Genomic DNA, 27817 nt, shown 5'->3' with positions numbered 1-27817 from the left:
TAGGTATTCCTTTTCAAAGGAAGTACATTTCTGTACCAGAGTTGCCCAATGATTAAGATATTCTCCATATTCTTCAAAATGCACTTAGGATTAACTTGATTCAGCTATTTAGCACACTGAATCAATGACCTATTTATAATATTTTGAAACAGTCTAGTGGCATGAAAGAATTCATTCATCTTTGAGATACCCTGATAGTGTCACCTTGATCTGATTATAATCAGATGGGATTTTTTAAGAGTCCTAAGGCTGTGAGGAACTTCTTGGGTTTCTCAGCTTTGGCACTACTGACACTTAGGGCTGGACAATGTTTTTTATGGGGGCCTTTCCTGTGAAAGGTAGGATAATTAGCAGCATCTCTGGCCTTTACTCCCTGGATTCCACCCTTCCACAGCTGTGACAACCAAAAATGTCTCCAGACACTGCCAAATATCCTGGGGAGGGGACAAAATTGCCCTCTGTTGAGAACTACTGATCTAAACTGTTCTCTCAAAGTTCTTTGAGGATGTAAATTTTGTAACTTCTTCCTATAGTTCACATCACTGTTGTAAAGACCATTTTCTTCTTTTCAGTTAACATGGGCACAAAATATTCATTTACTTCTGATGGACTTAAAGACAATTATAAAGTCATCCCCTTCACAAAGATCATGGAAGCAAATCAATTTTCAATCTGTATTATGGAAGTATATGATAGATTCCTAGAGCTTATGATTTTCCGGAGTGATCTGAGATGCTAGAAATAGGCGTCACAAGTGCTAATGTACTTGCCATAGCTATCAGTCAAGTGCGTGTTCTGAATTGCTGTGCTCATGAAGCTGTACAGCATGTTTGTACAACAGAAATGTTTAATACCGTTGCTCAAATTAATTTAGCAGGGCATAAAGCGAAGGGACTCTTTCTGGAATAACTAAAAAAATAAACAGATCCAGTATAATTTTATGATAAATTCTATTTTTTAGATTTCTAAATCTCATCAACATTTTTTTCCTTCTTCTTTTGTAGTCACAGCTTTGGTTTAGAACCACTGTGAGTGTTAGCACAGGAAAAAACGTTCAGATTACAAATTTTGATGAGCTCTAATCCTGTTATTTTCAGCATGTACCACAGGAAGTTTTTTTTTCTTTAAACATAATTTTTTTCATTGATCTCTTCTTTGCAGTGTCCTCTTCTCCCTCAGGATTATTTTTGCTAATCCTCTCCTTCCTGTGTAATATCCTACACTCTTGGTGTTTCCCTGGCTGACTAAGACTGTGTATTTATTTTAAAAAATTATTTATTTATTTTAACCTCCAGATTCTAGACTTTCAGGCAATGCTCTGAATTGCTTTGCTTTAGCTCCTTATGCATGCCCTTATGGGGTAATACCATTAACCTAAAATTAGGCTGCTAATGAAGAAAAACAGTAAACTACCTTCCCAAGAGGTGTTTGTATTCTCTACCCATCACTAATTCCTTATAGAGGCATACCGTATTTCTAAACATGGCCCTTCGGGCGTGAGAGAAATTGATTGAAGGGAAAGAACTTGAATGGGGACTCTTTGTGACTCCTATCAAACCATGAGCATTCACCTACATTATCTATGTACAACTGGTCTTGGCAACAGCAGAGTAAAATGCCATTAGAAGATGGCCTAAACCCCAGGAAATTCCTTTTCCTCTCTGACTCTTCTGTACCGTTTTTCAACACAGTTGTTTCCTTTCATTATTGGCAGGCTAAGTCTTGGCTTTGGCAAACCCTTTTTATGCCCCTGGGAGGTGTGTGTATTACTAGCTTTCTTGTTTATTTCTTTCATTATTCATACCATGTGTTCTTAGAACAAAAGCTATTAATTTCTTGATGTCCCACATTGGGTCCTGCTGGAATGAGGATATTATTTTTAGGATTTACCCCCTCACACAGTAGGACTTTTCTGAATTGCAGTGATAAATAACTTCAGGAAAGTTTATTTCTCCTTCATTGGTATAAAGAACTGTTTATGCTCACAATCTTCATAAAAACCAGTAAATCTAAAATGGAATTTGTAACATAGTCTAAAATGGTACATTTGATGGGTTTACTGGACATCTTCAAACATACTGCCTATCAGTCTCTTCAATGTGTAAGAAATTCACCATGTATTCAATTTAAGATAGATGCTTCCCTAGAAATAAGTTTTAAAATACATTTACTATTTGCATTTTAATTTGTCTTCATTAAAATCACACTTAATCCTGAAGTTTTAGTGATTCGTATCAGAATAACAAAAGCAAAAAGCAAAGCAAACCAAAAATTCAACTGTTTAATTCTCTAAATTAAAGATAATGAAAGGCTTGAACTGATATTAAGGTAGCAGGTGGAACTTTGCAAAAACAAAACAAAACAAAAATTTAGGAAATAGTCCTTAAAACCAAGAACTAAGGAAAAAAACACATTTCAGTTCAACAGTGACATTTCTCCAAAGACGACATACAGATGGCCAAAAAGCACATGAAATGATGCTTGACATCACTAATTATTAGAGAAATGCAAATTAAAACTACAATGAGGTATCAGTCACACCTGTCAGAATGGCCATAGTCAAAAAATCTACAAACAATAAATGCTGGAGAGGGTGTGGAGGAAAGGGAACCCTACTACACTGATGGTGGGAATGTAAATTGGTACAGCCACTATTGAGAACAATATGGAGGTCCCTTAAAAAACTAAAAGTAGAACTACCATATGACCCAGCAATCCCACTCCTAGGCATATACACGGAGAAAACCAGAATTCAAAAAGATACAGGCACCCCAATGTTCACTGTAGCACTATTTACAATAGCCAGGACACGGAAGCAACCTAAATGTCCATCAACAGAGGAATAGATAAAGAAAATGTGGTATACATATACAATGGCATGTTACTCAGCCATAAAAAAGAACAAAATAATGCCATGTGCAGCAACGTGGATGGACCTAGAGATTGTCATACTGAGTGAAGTAAGTCAGACACAGAAAGACAAATATCATATCATATTGCTTACATGTGGATCTAAAAAAGGGTACAAATGAACTTATTTACAAAACACTAGTAGAGTCACAGATGTAGAAAACAAACTTATGGTTACCAGGGGATAAGGGAGGTGGAGGGATAAACTGGGAGATTGGGATTGACATATACACACTACTATATATAAAATAGATAACTAATAAGAGCCTACTGTAGGGGGCTTCCCTGGTGGCGCAGTGGTTGAGAGTCTGCCTGCCGATGCAGGGGACATGGGTTCGAGCCCTGGTCTGGGAAGATCCCACATGCTGCAGAGCAACTAGGCCCGTGAGCCACAACTACTGAGCCTGCGCGTCTGGAGCCTATGCTCCCAACAAGAGAGGCCGCGATGGTGAGAGGCCCGTGCACCGCGATGAAGAGTGGCCCCCGCTTGCCACAACTAGAGAAGGCCCTCACACAGAAACGAAGACCCAACACAGCCAAAAATAAACAAAACAAAACAAAAAGAACCTACTGTATAGCACAGGGAACTCTACTCAATACTCTGTAATGGCCTATATGGAAAAAGAATCTAAAAATGAATGGATATATATATATATGTATAACTAATTCACTTTGCTGTATACCTGAAACTTACACTGTAAATCAACTATATTCCAATAAAAAAAAAAGTGACAGCAGTGGTGTGGGAAAAATTCTGCTCATTTTCGGTCTCCTTCACAAATCCTGGTTTTTGAATTTTGATGAACAGATTAGGGACCTAATCAGTAAGAGACTGGCCAGCTCCTTCCTTTTCTTCTTCCGAACAACTCTTTCCCAAGAGACCACAACTAGAAACAAGAAAATCACAAATAGGAAAGCTCACTGGTAAAGACAAACATACAGTAAAAGCAGGAAATCATTCATAAGCAAACATGATATCAAAACCAGCAACTGTGAGAAGAGGAGAGTACAAACGCAGGAAATCAGAATTGCATTTGAAATTAAGAGACCAGTAACTTAAAACAACCTTGTATATATATAGACTGCTTTATCAAAATCTCATGGGAAATGCAAACCAAAAAACTACAATAGATACACACACAAAAAAGAAAAACCTACCCAAATACAACACTAATATGGTCATCAAACCACAAGAGAAGAAAAAAGGAAGGGAAGGAAAAAGACCTACAAAAACAAACCCAAAACAATTAAGAAAATGGCAATAGGAATATACATATTGATAATTACCGTAAATGTAATTGGATTAAATGCTTCAACCAAAAGACACAGACTGGCTGAATGGATACAAAAACAAGAACCATATATATGCTGCCTACAAGAGACCCACTTCAGACCCAGGGACACATACAGACTGAAAGTGAGGGGATGGAAAAAGATATTCCATGCAAATGGAAATCAAAAGAAAGCTGGAGTAGCAATACTCATATCAGACAAAATAGACTTTAAAATAAAGGCTGTTACAAGAGACAAGGAAGGACACTACATAACAATCAAGGGATCAATCCAAGAAGATATAACAATTGTAAATATATATGCACCCAACATAGGAGCACCTCAGTATATAAGGCAAATGCTAACAGCCATGAAAGGGGAAATTGACAGTAACCCAGTAATAGTGGGGAATTTAACACCCCAATTACACCAATGGACAGATCATCCAGACAGTAAATTAATAAGGAAACACAAGGCTTAAATGACACATTATAAAAGATAGACTTAATTGATATTTATAGGACATTCCATCTGAAAGCAGCAGAACACATTTTCTTCTCAAGCGTACACAGAACATTCTCCGGGATAGATCAAATCTTGGGTCACAAATCAAACATTGGTAAATTTAAGAAAATTGAAATCATATCAAGCATCTTTTCCAACCATAGCACTAGGAGATTAAAAATCAATTACAGGAAAAAAAACTGTAAAAAACACAAACACATGGAGGATAAACAATATGTTACTAAGTAACCAGTGGATCACTGAAGAAATAAAGAGGAAATCAAAAAATACCTAGCGACAAATGAAAACGAAAGCACGATGATCCAAAACCTATGGGACACAACAAAAGATGTTCTAAAAGGGAAGTTTATAGCAATACAATCTTACCTCAAGAGACAAGAAAAATCTCAAATAAACAACCTATTCTTACACCTAAAGCAACTATCTCGAGAAAGAAGAACAAGCAAGTCTTTCCCAGGCACCGGGCTAAGTATTATATAGGCTCTGGGCAGAGAACAGGTGAGTGCAAGGGTCCTGAGCTCTGGTTCTAAACACAGGTTCACTCAGGGAATTTAATATGGAAGCTTCCTGGCTTTTAGCACAGCATTTAGATGATGTAGAGTTGAGTCTCAGGGTTTACAGGTAAACAGGAGGTGATCAAGTCTGATGCACAAATTAAAGAAATAAAGCCTAGAATCACTTGTCTACATTCTTGGAAGTAACTCACCATAGGACTAACAGGTATGAATGTTTTACAGTAAAAATGTAACAGCTGCACAAAACCACAAAGATTTATGGGCAAATATGTTCATATCTGAATAAAATGGTGATGCATAGATTTTGAAAAATTTTCCAAAATTCTAAGTCCACTAATTATGCTTTTCTACCCACTTATTAAGGCTTTGCTCCTCCTTCTTCCAGGAAGTTCTCAAATTAACAGCTAAGGAGAACGAAAAGGTTTACCTTTTAGAACTGTTACAATCTGATTGCTTAACATCAAACAAGTAAACAGGTCAGACCTCCAATGAGGGAGGAGAAATTAAGCCTGAGGTTCCTGTGTGGGTGGGTCCCGTGCCTGTGTAAATCACAATTATGTCCCGAGCCACTTGCAGTTCTGGCCCCGAGTAATGCTTAATAAATATTTGTTGAATAAATGTTGCCAAACAGGGGCTTGGGCCTGTTTCCACACCCATAAAATGTGAAGATTCAAGTATATAAGTGCTGAAGTTCTTAGCCATTGCCTAGTTCAAGGAAAAGATTCTACATTTTTAAGTCTTGTTCAATTTCCACCACATCATGCCACCTTCTTCCATATTTATCAGTGGCCCAAGACATTCTCCAGAGACTTGGGCCACTGATAAGAGGGGTGGTTCTCAAAGTGTGGCTTCCAGACCAGCAGGACCAGTAGCACCTGAGTACTGGGTAGAAATGCAAAGTCTCAGGCCCCACCCTAGACCTACGGAATCAGTATCCTGGGGGTGAGCCCAGCAGCCTGGGTGTAACAAGCCCGCCAGGGCTTCTGATGCTTCATCAAGGGTGAGATCCTCTGCTATAGAGAGAATTCAGACCAATGTGATACTCAAATGCAGCAACTAGCTTAGCCCACTGGCCACCCCAATTGTTTCCTGGACTCTTTTTACAGAATTTTGCTGTTTTTTTCCCCAAATTGTTATGTTTTATGTTTTTTAACCACTAAAATCATATCAGGTGCTTTCTAGAAGTAGGAAGCAGTATCAATCTCAAAGTAAATAATAATTCTAACAGACCTGACCCTTACCTCAGTTACCACTGAAGACCTCTAGTGGCCCCTTGACAGTATAGTATAATAAGTATAATTTATAACAATGACTTCATTTGAAAATTATACCTGTATAAATGTGTATATTTTGGTTAATTTGATCATTCACACTTCTTTCATAAATATAAAATAACTATTTCCCTATAGAATGTGATTTATATGAATAACTCCAACACTCCATCCTATCTACCCTTTACTTTTTTTCCAATTTTTTTTTATCGTGGTAAAAGATACATAACAAAATATTTACAATCTTAATCATTTTTCAAGTGTACAGTTCAGTAGTATTAAATACATTCATAATGTTGTGCAACCATCACCACCATGCATCTCCAGAACTCTCCTTATCTTGTAAAACTGAAACTCCGTACCATTAAACACTAATTCCCCATTTTCCTCCTCCAGTCTCTGGCAGCCACCATTCTACTTTCTGTCTCTGCGAATCTGACTACTCTAGGTGCATCATATAAGTGGAATCACACAGTCATTTTGTCTTTTGTGACTGGCTTATTATACTTAGCATTATGTCCTCAAGGTCCATTTATACTATAGCAAATGTGAGAATTTCCTTCCTTTTTAAGGCAGAATAATATTCCATTGTATATATATACCACATTTTGTTTATCATTTCATCTGTTGATGGACACTTGGATTGTTTCCACATTTTACTTATTGTGAATAATGCTACTATGAATATGAGTGTACAAATATCTCTTTAAGACCTTTTCCCCACCCAGTTCTTTTGGTTATATACCCAGAAGTGGAATTGCTGGATCATATGGTAATTCTATTTTTAAGTTTTTGAGGAATCGTCATACTGTTTTCCACAGCAATTGTACCATTTTATATTCCCATCAACAGTGCACGTGCCTGTCCCTTAGTTTTTACTTTGAGATCCCCAAACAGCTCATTTGCTAGATCCCTTGGATATCCTAGGAATATCACTGTTAGTACTGTCACTGCAAAGTTCACCTATAGATCTTTGCTGCTTACCTAACTGTGTCTTGATTGCATCCGAAATCTCAAACATTATGGAGGTAGGAAGTTTTAGGGTGGTTTCATTAAGACCTGGAATAACAAGGTGGACTGAAAGAAAACAGAAGGAAAAGAAAATGCAGCCCATCACAAAGTTCAGAGCATTAGAAACCATGAAGTTTCGTGCTTATTTTGCTGAGTCACTTTTAACCCAAACTTTAAAATGTTGGACAAAATATGACAGTAACTTTTATACAGAATCTTTTTCATATTCAGAACTGAACAACCAGAATATTCTGGCTTTTAATCCATAGACTCAAGAATTGTAAAATGGTTGCTTAAAATGTGTGAACAAACACCATTATTGATAATAACTTTTAAAAGAGTAATTCAATATGACAAAGGCTCCCTCATAACAGCAACAGCCCTGTGGGGTAGGCAGGAGGGGAGCCATCATGCCCAACAGACACAAGCTAGAGTTGTTTCTCTAACACACTAGGATAGAGGTAGCATCTCGTGGATCCTGGCCTGGAATGGACACAAGCCAGGATGCTAAATACTGAAAGTAAATGAACCAACATCAATTTAACAGACCTGCTCACAGTGCAAAATTCCATAAGGCCTTATTATCAAAAAAAGAGCCGGACTTGACTAATGTAGGTGTAGATTTCAAGATAGACTCACCCAGTATTGTTCCTCCATAGGGAGTCTTTTCTGGGGATTTAGTTGAGGCCCTGTGAGTAACATTCTGAATCACTGTTGAAATACCAAAAGATAACAGTGTGAATGGAAAAAAAATAGTCAGGAAGCAGAAAGAAGCTAATAACATGACACCATCTGCGCTGGAGAAACCCTGATCTAGCTTTTTAATTAATAGAAAGGAACTCATTGGGCTGGCTACACAGGCAACGAAAGGTCTAGAAGGCACATCTTTTTTTTTAAACATCTTTATTGAAGTATAAAAGTATAATTGCTTTACAATGGTGTGTTAGTTTCTGCTTTATAACAAAGTGAATCAGTTATACATATACATATGTTCCCATATCTCTTCCCTCTTGCATCTCCCTCCCTCCCACCCTCCCCATCCCACCCCTCTAGGTGGTCACAAAGCACCGAGCTGATCTCCCTGTGCTATGCGGCTGCTAGAAGGCACATCTTAATTCCTGTGCCTTTAAGTAATGAAAGTGTTCCATTCTAATTAGCTAAGAATTTCCTTTCTCAGCTCTACTCCCTGCAGCCTACCCAAGTTAAAGAACTAGCACAAAATGAGGCAAAGACTGACTCAGTAAATAAAGAGATTTAGGAAATGTATATTTTCAGAGCAAAGAATCTGGATAATTCCAATACTGACTGACACTGTTTTGAGAATACACTTGGGACACTGTGTTTCCTTAAAATGAATTACTATTTTAAGTGCTCAATCTCTTCCACCAGGAAACTTTCTGGAAATAATGGAGTCATTTAAATAATTTGAAAAACTGAAAGTCAAAACAAAAATGAGTGGATGCTGAAATAAAACATAACTCTTAAAACCTGGGTTTCCTTACTTTCCTTAAAGTGACCTCTATATCATGGTTATCATCTCATTAATCCAAATATCCGATTAATGATTTTCTACATGTAAGCTATCTTAATCCTGAAGAAAGCCATATATATTTAATTGGCTTTTTAAAACTTAATGCTTGTTAGGCTTGTTCTGTCCCTTGTTGGCAGCCAATGTGCTTTGCCAAGACCTGGCCTAACAGTACAAGAGTCAAAATTATCTGTCAACTTCTAATTTACTAGACTGATTTCTTCAAACTGTTTCTGAAAAATAATCAGAAAAATTGAAAAAATATGTGCTATGTTTAATTATCTCAGTTTAAAAAGTATATTAAAATAGTTCTAAACACATATCCAGAGCAGACGCATACAAATTACCTTGCTTGATGATTGTTACTGGGATTAGCTTTCTTGGGACATATGCTGGCTGAAAAGAGAGGAAGAGAGTCAGCTTCTGAGTTACTGTTAACTTAAAAAAATAAATAAGTAAAAAAACTGGAAGTAGACCTTGTCTTTAGTGAAGTTCTCCATGACACGGGTTTAACAGCTGCTGAAAAGATCTTTAGTACATATATCTGCCTCTATTTTATTGTACTCACTTGGTTTTCCCCATAAGTGTCCAAAGATTTGACAGAAGCAGTTTCTTCAAAACTCCCCTTAGTTTAATTTACTTAGAAACTGCAATGGAAAGATATTAAATCCTCTGAATTAAATACTAGTTTATTTTCACTTCGTTTGAGATGCGAACCAGCCAAATTCTGTCTTTACATTTCCTCTCAAAAAAAGATTTCAAGCTACATATTCTTTTAAAACCAATCAACATCAATTGTCTGAGTATGCCCCACTGCTGCCCTGCTACTTCAGACACAACTGCCGTGAACTCCTGATGCCAAGTATTTCCTCGTCCATGAAGGCAGAGCTGGGACTCAGATCCAGACATTTCTACTTCCAAAGCCTGTACTTTTAACTATTCTGTACATATTCATGCCCAGAGGACCTCAAAATTGGAAGGGCAGGTCCCAGAGGACTGTGCATTCTCCCTTCTTCCAAGTTGCCTCAGACGTCCCACAGGAAGTTTTGACGCCATAGAGTGGCTTGAGCTAGGGGCACGTTTAGTGTTAACTTTACAGTGGAGTCATCACTGGAGATTGTGAGCCAAGGATAAGACGGCCGTGGGAGAGACACGGAACAGGATAAGAGAAGGGCAGCAAATATACAGAGAAGAATTAGACTGAGGTAAAGGCGTAAGCATGACGTGCATTTTTTGATGCTTGATTTAACCTGTATGCATGGTATAGATACTCCATGTACTAGATCTGCTGACAATTCAGGATATGCTCAATGGGTTACTTAACCACATAGGTGTTTACAGTTGTGAACAGAAGAGATTTGCTAACAGGTTCCCATTCTAATAAACGATATGCCCGTAATAAAGAAGTGCCACAATACCACATTAACTGTTAGCTATTTTTCTTCTTGTAGTAAAGTCCTTATGTTTGAAAAACACAAACAATAAAAGTTTACTTTTATCAGATTATTTTTAAAAAGAACTATATCTATACTTCTTGTATTGTATATTGGCCCAGCGCTGTAGACTGAATGCTTGTATCCCCCCAAAATTCACGTGTTGAAACTTAATCCCCAATGTGATGGTATTTGGAGGTGGGGCCTTTGGGAAATAAATAACTCATGAGGGTTCCACCCTCTTGAATGGGATTAGTGCTCTTATGCCAGAGAACTCCCTCCACCCTTCCACCGTGTGAGATGGTTGTCTGTGAGCCAGAAGTGAGTTCTCCCCAGACACCAAATCTGCCAGTGCCTTGATCTTGGACTTCCCAGGCTCCAAAACTGTGAGAAATAATTTACTGTTTAAGCCACCCAGTCTGTGGTATTTTTGTTATAGCAGCCCTGATGGGCTAAGACACCCAGTAATTTCCTACTTAGCAGTCTAGCCTAAGGAAGTAATCAAAGATACAGGCATCATTTACGTGTAAGGGTGTTTATTACCACAATGTGAAACAACCTCCTCATTCCAAAGCAGAGGTTTTGTTAAATAAATTATGGTTCAAATTTCTGACATCTATTTACTAAAGTGGGAAATACGTACAGTATAAATACAAAGGACACAAATTTATATTCATAGTATAACGTAACTGTATAACAAATATGTATAGACAAAAGACCAGAAGGAAATAGCTCATTTTTTTTAACATAGTTATTTCTTATAATCTCATATTTTATTTTGTGTACCTTTCTATATTTTCCAAGTTCCTTACAAGGGTGAATTACATTTATAACTAGGAAAAGCTATTTTAACCAGCAGTCTCTTTAGCTACTATATATGCTTCTGTACTGCATAGCTCATACACTCTTGGTCAATAGAGGAATGATGTAAATATAATCTATACACAACTTTTCCCAGGCAAGGGGAGGGGAATAGCAGGAATGCAAGTATAAACATCGGTAGAAAAAAAAAAAAAAGTCAGCTTTGAGGTCACACTGGCAGAAGACCTCTGGATTTATCATAAGAAAATTAAATAAATGTACCTGCTCACAGGACCCTTCCCCAGAGAGGGACAGGCAGGCCCACGGCCCTGCACTGGTGTGTCCACCTTACGTCCACCTGTGCTGCTTCAGCGAAAGGGTTGCCACACGTGGCCTCTATCATTCCTGAGCATTTAACCCCTGCTGCGGCAGCCTCCGGTTCCACGGGGGATGCTGGCCCGCGGAGCCGCACTGTCTTTCCCGGCGCTAATAATCACGTTCGACAGAGCTGTGTCTACCGTTCCAAAGACTGTTGAATGGCTGGTCCTCTGTTTGCCCAGTGAGTCCTGCCATGTAGTGCATACTTGGCAGAGTGTGAAGTTTTTCAGAGACACATCGCATTATAGCAGAAACGCCTGTGGGTTGCTGTGCTGATTGCCTTTGAACGGCATTATCCCAATTCTTATTTCCTTCCCTGTGGATGATTTGTTTTAAACAAGTTTTTGACAAAAACAAATGGAAAATATTCCACTCTTCACTTGAATGGAACACAGTGTCTGTTCGAGTTCTTATATGGGTACAGACCAGTGTTCTGTTAAGATGATGACACGACTATATGGGCAGCGTGTGCTGCCAAAAAAACAAGGAAACCATTTAGCTGCAGAATCCAGTTCTTTCTAGACCTATAATTATTCTCTTGCCCAATGTACAATCCAAAGATGCGCCAAGACTAATGAGCAAGTACTAGCTCCCTCTCTGTAAGTAGGGTTTTTTTTTTTAGTTGAAATATAGTTGATTTATGTTGTGTTAGTTTCAGGTGTACAGCAAAGTGATTCAGATTATACATATATAAGAATGTATATATATGTGTGCATATATATATATATATCTGTATATATATATATATATTCTTTTTCAGATTCTTTTCCCTTATAGGTTATTACATAACATTGAGTATAGTTCCCTGTGCTCTGCAGGTCCTTGTTGGTTATCTGTTTTATACATAGTAATATGTATATGTTAATTCCAACCTCCTAATTTATCTCTCCCCTCCCCTTTCCCCTTTGGTAACCATAAATTTATGTTCTATGTCTGTGGGTCTATTTCTGTTTTGTATAGAAGTTCATTTGCATCATTTTTTTTTTTTAAGATTCCACACATAAGTGATATCATATGATATTTGTCTTTGTCTGGCTCACTTCACTTAGTATGATAATCTCTAGGTCAAGGGCATCAGGAAAATCCTTCTATCCAAAGTGTTTAATGCTGAAGGCTCTAAAATTCCCAGTAAGAAATCCAAACTATGAATTCTTTCCCCGTGTCTTTTTATAAAAATGTAGGGAAACATCTGTAACCTGGACTTACTGAGAAATAAAATATTATGATAATTTCCAAGTTTAACAGTATGTAACCAATTACAACTCAATTTCAATTGAACTGTTTCATGTATGATGTTGTTTATAAAGTTACCAGTAACCTTTCCTTACAGTCACAGGTTTGCTGTTATGAGCATCTGTCAACGTGTATAGAAGTCTCAGTGCAGCTGGTGTCAGATGTCGGGGTGGGAAGTGAGGTAGTGAAAGTCCCGCATCCCACAAGATGCTGCGACAGTTTTGCTGGGGTGGCCTCAGCACAGTACTACTGCTTCCCACGGACACCACCCTGGTACCAGTTTCCTTTCTTAGGCCATTTCCTCCCTGGCTCTCTTTTCTCTGCTGCTTGCTGACCCCATTCCTGCAGCAAACCTCCATCACCACTTCTTCCTCAGCTCTCATCCCTCCCTTCAGCAATTATTTTTTAAATGTTTATTGTATGTCAGGAAGTGAGCATATTTCTCTCCTACCCTTTAAGGGATTAATTATTGTTTTCAGTTTTGAGAAATGCTATTCCTTAAGAACCCAGGTTGTGCTATATCCTGAGCAGGGTGACTGGCTAAGGGAATTCATTTTTACCATTTTTCTGGGGACATTGTGGTTGAGTATCCAGTTGGTGAGATTCAACGGGGAGAGGATGCTGAAGTGGTCAAAGGCAATGCCCCTGAGGGCCAGCCCAGCTTGCTTTCCAGTCCCGGTTAGGGAAAACCTACACTCATCTAGAAATAACCACAGCAGCAGTAGCCACATGAAAGATTTTGGATTCACCCTGCATTACACTACCTTCCTCCCAATATTATTTTGAAAATTAGCTTTAATAGAAGTAGTGGTAACACCAGGGTGCTGTTCTTTGCAAGTTACTCTTTACAGGTTTGTCCATTTGATATTTTTGTGGCGGCAGCATATCCATTGTAGATTTAACTTTATTCTTAGGCCCTGAGATAAAGAGGAACTGTCCATTTGGGGAGTGGCTAAGGGTTGCTCAAAATCAAATTTCAGTGACTCAAGAGCTAAACAACATGAGAAAAACTTGGGCATGTTACATTCTGGTTTTAATTCATTTTTTGGATGTCCTGATGAAAGTTATGAAATATACTGATTCAATCTAACATCTGACTAAAAGTGAATCTAACATCCTTCTTGCGAACGTCTCCGTATTTCCAGTCAGCTAGGGAGGAATCAGACATACACCTTTGGTGATATCAGTGGCCTAGATATAAAATTTTCAAGTTTCTGCTCAGGACAATGATTGCTAAGAATGGAAGGACACCCGATGTACTCACTGCATACAGTCTTAGGGTGCGGGTGGGGACCACACCGTATTTTTCCCTATTCACTCATCTGCTAACTGTTACACTTTAAAAATTGATACCACTTCTCTTTTTGCCAATGATTGAAATGGCTTTTTAAAAAGGTAGGTGGATCTCTGATGGAAAAAAATGGAAGGGTGAAAATAGATGTCATATTTTAGGGGAACACTTATTCGAAGGAGATTTGGATTAATTCAATAATTAAACCTATATTTTAAAATACCTGTTAATAAATGCTACATACTTCAAAAATTTATTGTTTGGTTAGTGAACTAGTTAGATAACTAATTTTTTTAAAATATAGAGAGAATGTATTAAAGTTAGGTCCTTTTAGCCATCGTTCCTTTTTTTTTATATAATAAAACCTAATGAACTTATTTACAAAACAGAAAGACTTACAGATATTGAAAACAAACTTATGGTTACCAAAGGGGAAATGTGATGGGGAGGAATAAATCAGGAGCTTGGGATGAACATACACACACTACTATATATAAGACAGATAACCAACAAGGACCTACTGTATAGCACAGGGAACTCTACTCAATATTCTGTGATAACCTACATGAGAAAAGAATCTGAAAAAGAATGAATATATGCATATGTATAACTGAATCACTTTGCTGTACACCTGAAACTAACACAACATTGTAAATCAACTATAATCCAATAAAAAATTTTTTAAAGAACCTAATAGTAAACACTAGGTTTCACCTTGATAAAAAGAGTGTTCTTGCTTCTCAACGTGAAGAAAATAGCACAATTATCATCTGTTTTTTCTTCCGCAGTTACATGGATCTCAAGTGATACAACTTATATGGGAAGAATCAGGGTTATTGTTTATGCATACATCTTTTCTCTGATTTTTCTAGAGGTGTAGGCAGGGATGATATTGAAAGTATTTAACAAGCAGTAGAAGGAAGGCACTAACCTATCAGAAGAGACCCCTGCTAAGTGTCCCCTGGCACAAGTGTACTGGGACTTGCCTGCAGAACACATGCTTAGATACATGAATTACAATATATAATGTAACAAGATGCTTAAGATGGGGCTGTATTTAACATTCAAAATTTTAATCTAAATATTATTTATCTGTTAAAAATGGATCGCATCAAGTTCAAATTGTTTTTCACATTTCCAATCTCTTTTCAGAAGGTGTGAAGGAGTTTCTGCTGCATTTAAGTTTTAGGTGTAAGCATGCATATATGAATAAAAACATTTTTCAATGTATCTTTTACTTAAAACTCTGGAATTAATTTCATATCTCTTGAAATACTGCCTTCTAAGATCAGTCTCAGAGAAGAGATGGGTAAACATTGGATTGATATCGACTTAAAATATACCTCTAAAGTATCAAATCAACTTTCAGAATCAATTCTAAATGATCATATAAGATGATCAAAGGCTATCCCAGCTGGTTCCTTTTCAACTCTCCCATGTTCCAGAACTACCCAAATGCACAGAAGGCAGCTTGGGAAACATTTTTTCTGCTATCTAGAAGGTAACAATGAAGAAAGGCTTACAGAGAAGCCTTAAAATATCTTTTCAGTTAATTCGACTTTTCCTTTGGAAATACCCAAGAGTTTCAGAACACTGCTCATTAGAGCTGGCTGCAGTTTGGGGTACTCTGCCTCACAGCTTGAAGTGATAAAATATCTGGCTCTGTGTCATAGATGCAGGAAGTTTCTAACTGGACCTTCTTGCCATGGTTATTTATGATGTGGAAAAAAAATTAAATTTCTTGGAAATAAAATGTCAATCATCTTTCCCAATCTTGGTGAGTAACTCACCCTAAGTGAAATATTCTGCCAAAAGAAATACAAATTATTGAGATATGATTGCTGAGAAGAAGGAATGAAAGAAACGACATCGAGTCACATGTAAGATAAAGCAGGACAGCCAAGAGGATGGGAGATAAGATGTGCTTCCTAGAAAACCACTCACAACAGTGAGGATTGTTCTAGAAGAGAATGGAAAGCAACTCTATTCCCTGTGATTGGATTTAAGAGAGACAAAGACAAAGGGACCTTAGGGAATGGCAGAATTCAATACTTGGTGCTAAGCCAATTGGTTAATTATTTGGGAAAAGTATATAACCTCATCAATATAGGACCTTACTACATATAGCAAAATAAAATCCACATAGGTTAGAGTTTAATTACTACAAAATCAAACCACTTCTAAGACAAAAAAAATAGAGAAATATTTATCTGATCTCTGGATAGGGAAGGGCTTTCTAAAATATAAGGCAATTGGAGCTATAACAATGGAAAAGACAAATACCTTGATTAAGCAAATTAAGACTTGCCTATTTCACAAATTCCCATAAACAAAATTGATAACGAATGTGCAAATAATGTTTCTAGATGATATCACAAAGAGTCTTTGCTCTTTAAAGTCTTTAAACTATTCAATAAAAAAAAACCATGAGATGCCCAATAAACAAAGAACTGAAACTAAAGGTCATTAAGTGGAAAATACAAATGGCTAATAAATAAGTGAAGAAAGTGCTGCTTTATCAGCAATCAGAAATAGAAATTTAAAAACCATTTTATACTATTATACTAGCCAAAATTTTAGGGATGGAAGTACATAATGTTGAAAATCAGGGTACTACAGAAAGATAACTCTGATCCATTGCCAGCAAGATTGTAAATTGGTAAAACCTTTCTGGAAAGAAAGTTGACCAAACATATTAGAAAGTTTAAAAAAATGTTAAAACTCTAAACTGTTAATTCCTCTTCTAAGTATTTACTTTAAGGAAACAATCAGAAATGGGAACAAAGATTTATGATCATAAATGTTCACCATAATATGACATAATTAAACTATTAGAAATAACTTAAATGCCTACAAATTGGAAACAGATTGAGTAGCTGATAGTGTACTTAGATTATGTAATACACAGCAATTGAAACTATGTATATGAAAAGTACTTAATGACATGAAATATGCTAGGCCATATTTTGGCTAAGTGAAAAGAATGAGATATAAAATTGCACATATAGCATGATTTTAATTTTATAATGAAAACATGCTTGAAAAAAATACAATGTTCTAAACGTTTTAACAGTAGACCATAAATGGTTTTCTACTGGTCTTTATTTGGCAGTGTTATAGGTAATTTTGTTAATTTTTCTTTTCTCATTTTTATACATTATAAATCTTTAAATGTCAGATAATTAGGAAAATAGTCAAAACCAAACAGAGAAAGAGAGAGAGAGAGAAGAGATGGAGGCAAGAGAGAAAGAAAATAAATGAATCAATCAATCCAGGCCTCAGAATTTACCTACAATCTCCTTTCTTATATTTTGATTTTAAATATACCAAAATACTGTCCTGGGCAGTCACAATAATTTAATAATCATGACAATAATTTCCCAATATACACACTTTTCTGCCAGTTCAAACCAAAGAAACATTTCCTTTATCAGCAGTAATTCTCAGTTCTATTTTATCCAAACCCATTTTCTGTCACTGAAAAGAATCTTGCATATTTTTATTCACTGAGGTATATACTACCTTTTTTCCCCCACTGGGCTACATGAACAGTGGGTTATTCTGTGGACTATTCAATAGACATAAAAAACCATCTATCCACATACATCATGCACACATTGAATAGAACAAATTTGCAACCCTGAATAGAATCTTTGCATGTTCACTTGACTGTAGAATATTTCCCTGGCTGCATACTCCCAATACATAGAGACCAAAGCCAGCATCAAATTCCCCTCTTCTCACCAAAGTGCCTTCTCTACCTGCTCTATGATGTAATGTTCTTTACTTTATAATTAGGCATGGGATTTCAATGGCAAATGTCTCTGTGATGGTTCTAACAATGGCTTACATTTATAACAGGTAGTATGGAACTGATATAATGCTTCCTGAGAACAGATTTTGAAAAGTGGAGGGAAAGAGGAGAACAAGGGACTGAGCTCCTAAGGTGAGAGAGAAAAGAGTTCTAGATGGGGAAAATGCTGGGCACATAAAATATACAAACATTCACTGCACTGAATAGAAGTTGGGCATGTTACAAAACCAAACCAGTTGCTTCATCATTTTGAAAAGGGTTGGTTCTTTTAAGTAGGAAATGATAGAAAATAGAGGAAAGATTTGAACAATCGCAGGGTTAAGTAGTGCATGTACTTATTCACTCTTGAAACATGTTATAGTAAAAAACAACCCACAGGACAGAAGATAATAAGAATAATCTCAAAATACCTGGAATACTGAAATACTAGATAACTATACAGAATATCAGAATTTTAGAGCTTTAAACATATTAGAGATAATCTGGTCTCATGCTTCCACCTCCATTTTCTGAGAAAGAAACTAATTCCTAAAACATTATGGATCAAAACTTGACCCAAAACCCTATAGTTAGGCAGTTAATTCAGTTTCAGTATCTCATAATAGGACTACTTCCTTATTTAAATGAGAGTATAATGCAGACACATTTTTAAAAGAACATTCTTGAAAATAAGCTGGTACATACCACTGTGTGGACTTGGTCATAGGTACTTTGGATTTTCCCATTTACTTTGTTTTTACCTGACAAAAACAAGAGGAAAATGACATTCTTTTCATTCTTCTTTTCCCTAAATCAATTCTTACTAGTCATTATGAAGACAACTACAACTCCTGCTCTAACCTGGGCATATTATTTTATTTGCTCTCATTTCAAACACTGATTCCAATGATGTTCAAAACAAGGGATGATAGGAAACAAGCCCAACCCCACAAAGTCTTTGCACGTTCATTTCCACTGGCCCAGCTTTTTAACTTAGCATTTGTACATGTTATTGATTTTTGGGTCAGTTAGTGTTCATAGGTCAGAGATTGATTTAAAATATGACAATGGCCAAATAAATTGTTATCAATTATTGCTACTGTCAAATATTAGTTTACCATTTTAAAAAAAAAACACTCATTATAAAAAAGATTCTGAAATATCAATGCTCAAATTCTGTTTACTTTTGTATTTTCATAAATACAGATAATGAGAATTAACTCATTTCCTATTATGCAACTAATAAAATAATTTAAAATTTGATAATTAGGAAAAATATTACAGAAAGCTCACTCAAATAGTTCTAGGTACTTACTTCCAACAATAGTCTTGTGATTAAAAATCTTACTCCAAATTCCACCTTCTACATTGTCTTTCACTCCGAATTCATAAACTGTGTCAGGCTTTAGATTTTCCACAATTGTTTCAGTGGCCGGACAGAGTTGAAAAATCCATTTCTTTTCCTTATCCTTTTCTCTGTAGCGAATTGTATAAAATCTGTTGAATAACCAAAATATGCTGTAAAACCACAGGGAGATTCAGAATGTACTTCAAGTTTCTTAACACATCATAGACTCCCACCTACTCTCAAGATTTAACATTGGCTTCTGTTTAGATTTTTTTTTAATTTTCAGAGAACATGAAAAAGTTTCTCAGTGTGTGCTTAAGTTTTTAATTTCTAATTGCAAGTTAGGGGACTAGGTAACAGCACAGTCATGGTCTAACAGAATTCCAGATCTCTCAATTCTATTATTTGATACTTTCCAAAATGAAAGTTGGAAAACACTAGGCATTCATTTTTTTCTAATTATGCATAGAGAAGAACATAGGCATATTTTTATAAATATTTAATAATATAGTTTTATAACTGTATGGGTTTAAGCTCATGGAAGGTACATTAGAGGTAATATCATTTAACACCATGGAAGGTACATTAGAGGTAATACCGTTCAATTTTGTAAAAGAGGAACCTGATGCACTCTAATGCATCCAGGACTTTATTTCAAGGGTGAAATTTTCTTACTATTAAAAAAAGGATCAACACCAATAGTCAAGCTGAGAGTACAATGAGAAAAATCAAACAATGCAAATTCAAGATCACTGTTACCTATTTGCTTAGGGTTTCATAATATTCAGACATATATATCACAAGGTACTAATAATCCTCACTACTATTTTTTTTTGCACCTTTATCACATGGTAGGTTTTATATATATTATCTCATTTAATTGTCACAAAAACATCTTAAGTGGTAGAAATCATTAATCCTATTTTACAAATGTGAAAACCATGTGTCTGAAAGATCGCTTAACTTGCCCAATGTCATCCAGCTAGCGACTTTTACTAGTGGCAGAAACAGAAAAGCAGGAAAAACTCCTCTGGCTCTGCTCTAAATAGTCTCATGAAGTGGGGAAGCAGGTCAGGAAAGGAAATTGCATTGCTACTGGATACAGCAATGAGAATGAATGAACTAGGGCTACATGTATCAATATGGCTAAATTTTACAAACAAAATATTGAATGAAAATAGCAAAATGACGCATGGAGTTTCACATCATTTGCACAAAGCTTAAAACACTCACACAGGGCTTCCCTGGTGGCGCAGTGGTTGAGAATCTGCCTGCCAATGCAGAGGATACGGGTTCGAGCCCTGGTCTGGGAAGATCCCACATGCCGCAGAGCAACTGGGCCCGTGAGCCACAATTACTGAGCCTGCGCGTCTGGAGCCTGTGCTCCGCAACAAGAGAGGCCGCGATAGTGAGAGGCCCGCGCACCGCGATGAAGAGTGGCCCCAGCTCGCCACAACTAGAGAAAGCGCTCGCACAGAAACGAAGACCCAACACAGCCATAAAAATAAATAAATAAATAAACCCAAAGTTAAAAAAACAAACAAACAAACAAAAAAACACTCACACAAAATATGTTACCATATATCATTCCTGGCAGTGTAAAGGGACAAGAAATACTGGAACGATACAACATTTATGATAGTGCTTTGGCTCCCATTGAGCAAGTAGGGAAATACATGAGACTAGAGATGGGGCCAACAGATAAACTTCATTTGCTTTTTATTCTTAAATAAACATTTTAAGTAAATAGAATAAAATAATAATTGTCATGTATTAACAATGGAAACATACATGCTTGTTATACTATTTTAGACTCTTTTTTTACATTCTAAATTTTCTCTCAAAAATTTAGTACCTCTCCCCAACTCCTCACCCTGACTAAGATTCAGGTCAATTGCTTTTATTTAAAGCCCTAAAATCCCTCATTTACTCATGCTAAAAATGTTTATTGTGTCCCCTCTAAGTGCCAGGCACAAGCTCTTGATACAAAAAAAAAAAAAATCACCCAGAATCTTCGGAAACAAGGGCCAGGACTGGCTACATCATTTGTGGAGTTCACAGCAAAATGAAAACATGGAGCCCCTTATTCAAAAATGGTTAAGACTTTTAAGACGGTGACAACAGAGCATTAAACCAAGCATGGGCCCTGCTAAGTGGGGAACCTATGTGACTGTACTGGTTGCATGCCCATGAAGTCAGCAAGGGGGTTACAGTTTCTTAAGTACAGAAAAGGGATGTATTCGTACATTCAGCCTACTTTCTTACTAGTCACAAACTACTGAAATGCTCGAAATCATTCATTAGCTTGCTTCTTCCTCATAAAAGCAGCTCTCTGGGCTTCATACCCCATTCCAAAGTCACGAAAAACAGAACAAGTGAAGGAGGCTGTTCCAGCCAGAACACTAACTGCTACTGAGAACAAATGTTATAGAATACGAATGCTCTGTGTCCCGTGAGTTGAACCATCAACAGTAGTTTATGAAACACATTTGTTGACAAGTACGTCGAACAGAATTTCTGTTGTTTTTCCCCTGCCCTGGCTATTACAGGACTTCAGGGAAGTGCAGAGAAACTAAAATCAGACCAGATGGGCCTCCAGAGTTATGCATCTCTAGTTTGGATACATTTCTGAAGTCCTGAACTGCTTGCATGATCTGGTAGGGGTGTGGGGCAAGGCTAACAGAACTACCAGAGGCCACATTCCAGGATTCCCAGGAAGTTTGATTTTATATCCTCTTCCTAGGAATAAAATGAGACAGACATGTTCTAAGACTTTGTTAAAAAAAAAACCTAGCCTGTAAATTTTTTTCTATTTTGATCACGAAGCTTTCTAACTAACCTCTCTTGTACCAACTTGGTCAGGAAAAATAAAAGTACAGGCAGCTAGGCCTTCTCCTAGGCTTCAGTTAGGTTACCCTCACCAACATTGGCTTAATTGATACTTGTATAATATAGGCAAGTTCTAAATTTTAAAAGAGATAGTAAACAAGGCTACTTAGCTATAAAGTGGTGAAGTCTATTTTCTTGATTTTAAAGCAAAATATAGGCCTTATGATGATAATACTGTACAACCTAGCACAGAGTAGGCACTCCATATATGTTGTGGAACAAATAGAATGGAAACTTAGGTGCTCATAGGGTCATTCTAAAATTATAGTTGCTCTAAATGGCCAATGACTCAATCACCAAAATATACTGATTTAAGCCATTAGGTCTACAATTATATTTTGCAATATGTCGTTGCATAAGAGTTCATTTACCAAACCTCAGCATTCTTACAGAATCAATGCAAATGGAAGGAAAGTTCAATAAATGTCTACATGGTACATTTGCAGAGGGCTTAAGATTTTTAAATTTATTTCCATGTATTCATACAATAAATTCTGAAATGAGCACAGCAAGAATTATTATAGAAGAGAGAGGCCAAGAAGTGTCTAAAGCCTGAGAATCAGTGACAGAGCCAGGCAAATGGCTGTTTTCTGACTCATAAGCTAATACCTTCTGTGTTGCATTGGACTATCTACTGCAGGGCTCAGCAAAAGGAGATGCAAAAACAAGGTAAAATGACCCAGAATGGAAGAGAAGTAAAAGGAATCAGAAGTTCTTTTAGCATTACTTAAGGCTTTCACATAATCACAGACTTCCCAATATTGTCTGAGGACATCCAGGATCAAATGTTGATTGCACTTTTTTTCTGTGGTTAATTAAATTTGGACACAAGTGCATAGAGAGGCAACAAGCCTATTAAAGACAGAGGTAACAGCCAGTGAATGTCATCAGAGCAGACCTCTGCAAAGCCTGACTAGCAATTTGGATTTTAGAAACAAGGATATCTCACATCCTAATTAAGTGGTAAGCAACTGTTGAGGGCAGTGTTTGGTTCAACTGGCGATATTCTGTGCTTGGGTCTCCCCAAGAGTCTCAAAACTGACAATAATCGTTATTATAACTTAAAAAATACCATAGCTCCTCCAAATGTAATGGAGAAGGCAGATAGTGGCTTGGCTTGGATATCTGCCAGTTGCAAACTAGTAGCACGCCCTCAGGAGAGTCTCTTTGCCCACTTATACATCAACTTTCTACTTTGAAAAAAAGGGGTTGGATTAGACAATCTTTGAATCCTTTCTGTTTCTAAAATCTGATTCTAGCTACAAATTAGACATTCTATTCCAATAAAATACAGAGGCATAACACAGGCTAGAAACTCCAGAGGCAGAAATCCCATAAATAAAATTTATGATGTAACTGGCATTGAATTCTGCCAAGTGGAGAAATTGAATAGTGTCAATAAATTTAGTCCCTTCACAAACTAGCCTGGATTGATGCACATTGTTGGCCATCTTTGGGACTTTCTATACTTTTTTCAGCAATTCTTTTATTTCTACATGATTAATTACTATATTTCCTAGAACATCTATTCCACACATCACACATTTTTTTTTGCTCTCTTTACATCAAAGGACACTTCCTGACGCCCCCCCATTGTCAATATCCTTGCTTCTTGCCTTACTGAGACTGTGACTGCTGATATAAAATCTGCCCTCACTCCCTTCCTCTCAAAGTCTCTCTCTCCCCCTTCACTCTCTCCTTGCCCCTCTCTGATTCCAGGGTTCTCCCTTCTTCTGAAAAATAAGTGTCTTGGTAATTTTATTCCATTTTCTTATTCCACCTACTCTGCATCCTTTCTCTTGATTCTTCAAGGACCTTTCTCTGAGTCAAAAAGTTGTTTAACTATTTTCCACTATATCAAAGCAAAACTAAAACTAATACTCATTTCTTATTCCTGCCATTACCTTTTAATACAAGATTTCTCAAAATTAATCTACTTTCTTCTGTTTTCTTACCACTCATAATGCCTAAATCTCTTTGCAGTCTGGTGTCTGACCTGTTAGTACAGTAAAACCTCATGGTCAAATCCAATGATTTAATCATCTGTGAACTTCATAACTACTTTAAAATCTACTCCTCTTTTCCAAATCTGTTCCTATTCCTGTTGTCTTCACATTCCTTCTCCCCGTGTTCAATCAGTTTTCAAGTCCAGTTATGTTTCCCTGAGTGATACCTCTTGCACTTGTCTTGCCTCTACTACTAAGTAATACTTAAAGGACCAGTTTGGGTCCTTACTATCTCTGGACTCTTAGAATAATTTTCAAACTGGTAAACCATTTCCAAAATCTTTTTATCACTCACTGCTGGCTGGTTTAAGCTCAACAAGAGAAAGAAGTTTCTAGTGATTTTAGCGCTATCTAAAATGGAATAGCTTGCTTGAAGTGGCAATTATCACATAATATAAGGTAACTAATATCAAAAATAACAAGAAGACTAGCAGCAAACTCAGTATCATTTCTTTTTTTTTTTAAACATCTTTATGGGAGTATAATTGCTTTACAATGGTACATTAGTTTCTGCTGTATAACAAATTAAATCAGCTATACGTATACATATACCCCATATCCCCTCCCTCTTGCATCTCTCTCCCACCCTCCCAATCCCACCCCTCTAGGTGGTCACAAAGCACCGAGAAGATCTCCCTGTGCTATGCGGCTTCTTCCCACTAGCTATCTATTTTACATTTGGTAGTGTATATATCTCCATGCCACTCTCTCACTTCATCCCAGCTTACCCTTCCCCCTCCCCGTGTCCTCAAGTTCATTCGCTACATCTGCATCTTTATTCCTGTCCTGCCCCTAGGTTCTTCAGAACCATTTTTTTTTTTTTAGATTCCATATGTATGGTTTAGGATACGGTATTTGTTTTTCTCTTTCTGACTTACTTCACTCTGTATGACAGTCTCTAGGTCCATATACCTCACTACAAATAACTCAATTTCATTTCCTTTTATGGCTGAGTAATATTCCATTGTATATATGTGCCACATCTTCTTTATCCATTTATCTGTTGATGGACATTTAGGGTGCTTCCATGTCCTGGCTATTGTAAAGAGACCTACAGTGAACATTGGGGTACATGTCTCATTTTGAATTATGGTTTTCTCAGGGTATACATCACTCTTTTTGAATTACGGTTTTCTCAGGGTATGTGTCCAGTAGTAGGATTGCTGGGTCGTATGGTAGTTCTATTTTTAGACTTTTGAGGAACCTCCATACTGTTCTCCATAGTGGCTGTATCAATTTACATTCCCACCAACAGTGCAAGAGGGCTCCCTTTTCTCCACACCCTCTCCAGCATTTATTGTTTGTAGACTTTTTGATGATGGCCATTCTGATCAGTGTGAGGTGATACCTCATTGTAGTTTTGATTTGTATTTCTCTAATGACTAGTGATGTTGAGCATCCTTTCATGTGTTTGTTGGCAATCTGTATATCTTCTTTGGAGGAATTTAGGTCTATTTAGGTCCTCTGCCCATTTTTGGATTGGGTTTTTTTTTTGATATTGAGCTGCATGAGCTGCTTATATATTTTGGAGATTAATCCCTTGTCAGTTGTTTCATTTGTAAATATTTTCTCCCATACTGAGGGTTGTCTTTTTGTCTCGTTTATGGTTTCCTTTGCTGTGCAAAAGCTTTTAAGTTTCATTAGGTCCCATTTGTTTATTTTTGTTTTTATTTCCATTTCTCTAGGAGCTGGGTCAAAAAGGATCTTGCTGTGATTTATGTCATAGAGTGTTATGCCTATGTTTTCCTCTAAGAGTTTGATAGTGTCTGGCCTTACACGTAGGTCTTTAATCCATTTTGAGTTTATTTTTGTGTATGGTTTTAGGGAATGTTCTAATTTCATACTTTTACATGTACCTGTCCAGTTTTCCCAGCACCGCTTATTGAAGAGGCTGTCTTTCCTCCACTGTATATGTTTGCCTCCTTTATCAAAGATAAGGCGACCATATGTGCGTGGGTTTATCTCTGGGCTTTCTATCCTGTTCCATTGATCTATATTTCTTTTTTTGTGTCAGTACCATACTGTCTTGATTATTTTAGCTTTGTCGTATAGTCTGAAGTCCAGGAGGCTGAGTCCTCCAGCTCTGTTTTTCTTTCTCAAGATTGCTTTGGCTATTTCGAGTCTTTTGTGTTTCCATACAAATTGTGAAATTGTTTGTTCTAGTTCTGTGAAAAATGCTGTTGGTAGTTTGATAGGGATTGCGTTGAATCTGTAGATTGCTTTGGGTAGTATAGTCGTTTTCACAATGTTGATGCTTCCAATTCAAGAACATAGTATATCGCTCCATCTGTTTGTATCATCTTTAATTTCTTTCATCAGTGTCTTATAGTTTTCTGTGTACAGGTCTTTTGTTTCCTTAGGTAGGTTTATTCCTAGGTATTTTATTCTTTTTGTTGCAATGGTAAATGGGAGTGTTTCCATAATTTCTCTTTCAGATTTTTCATCATTAGTGTATAGGAATGCAAGAGATTTCTGTGCATTAATTTTGTATCCTGCTACTCTACCAAATTCATTTATTAGCTCTAGTAGTTTTCTGGTAGCATCTTTAGGACTCTCTATGTATAGTATCATGTCATCTGCAAACAGTGACAGTTTTGCCTCTTCTTTTCTGATTTGGATTCCTTTTGTTTCTTTTTCTTCTCTGATTGCTGTGGCTAAAACTTCCAAAACTATGTTGAATAATAGTGGTGAGAGTAGGCAACCTTGTCTTGCTCCTGCTCTGAGTGGAAATGGTTTCAGATTTTCACCACTGAGAACGATGTTGGCTGTGGGTTTGTCATATATGGCCTTTATTTTGTTGAGAGTTCCCTCTAAGCCTACTTTCTGGAGGGCTTTTTATCATAAATGGCTGTTGAATTTTGTTGAAAGCTTTTTCTGCATCTATTGAGATGATCATATGGTTTTAATTGTTCAATTTGTTACTACGGTTTATCACATTGATTGATTTGTGTATATTGAAGAATCCTTGCATTCCTGGGATAAATCCCACTTGATCATGCTGTATGATCCTTTTAATGTGCTGTTGGATTCTGTTTGCTAGTATTTTGTTGAGGATTTTTGCATCTATGTTCATCAGTGATATTGGCCTGTAGTTTCTTTCTTTCTGACATCATCGTCTGGTTTTGGTATCAGGTTGATGGTAGTCTTGTATAATGAGTTTGGACATATTCCTCCCTCTGCTGTATTTTGGGAGAGTTTGAGAAGGATAGGTGTTAGGTCTTCTCTAAATGTTTGATAGAATTCGCCTGTGAAGCCATCTGGTCTGGGGCTTTTGTTTGTTGGAAGATTTTAAATCACTGCTTTAATTTCAGTGCTTGTGATTGGTCTGTTTATATTTTCTATTTCTTCCTGGTTCAGTCTTGGAAGGGTGTGCTTTTTTAAGAATTTGTTCATTTCTTCCAGGTTGTCCATTTTATTGGCATATTGTTCCTTGTAGTAATCTCTCATGATCCTTTGTATTTCTGCAGTGTCACTTGGTACTTCTCCTTTTTCATTTCTAATTCTGTTGATTTGAGTCTTCTCCCTTTTTTTCTTGATGAGTCTGGCTAATGGTTTATCAATTTTATCTTCTGAAAGAACCAGCTTTTAGTTTTATTGATCTTTGCTATTGTTT

General features: G+C 36.8%; 1 protein-coding gene across 39 annotated transcripts in view; it reads right to left on the bottom strand.

The window, feature by feature from the left end:
- ABI3BP (ABI family member 3 binding protein) overlaps window positions 1-27817 on the bottom strand; it is a 280524-nt gene that overhangs the window by 143584 nt on the left and 109123 nt on the right. For all 39 annotated transcript variants that reach the window (XR_014263069.1, XR_014263070.1, XR_014263071.1 and 36 more), the window contains exons 5-9: window positions 19277-19458; window positions 18667-18722; window positions 9380-9428; window positions 8144-8215; window positions 7478-7570 (exon numbers count right to left, since the gene is read on the bottom strand). Coding sequence is in view for 35 of the 39 variants with exons in the window: in XM_082460250.1 (XP_082316376.1) it covers window positions 7478-7570; window positions 8144-8215; window positions 9380-9428; window positions 18667-18722; window positions 19277-19458 (452 nt within the window). In the remaining 4 variants the exon portion in view is untranslated. The remainder of the gene's footprint in view (window positions 1-7477; window positions 7571-8143; window positions 8216-9379; window positions 9429-18666; window positions 18723-19276; window positions 19459-27817) is intronic.

Source organism: Balaenoptera physalus (assembly GCF_965194825.1).
Source record: "Balaenoptera physalus genome assembly, chromosome: 4".
NCBI lineage: Eukaryota > Metazoa > Chordata > Mammalia > Artiodactyla > Balaenopteridae > Balaenoptera > Balaenoptera physalus.
Note: the sequence above shows the minus strand (reverse complement) of the source record. Positions and strands in the feature narration are given on the sequence as shown.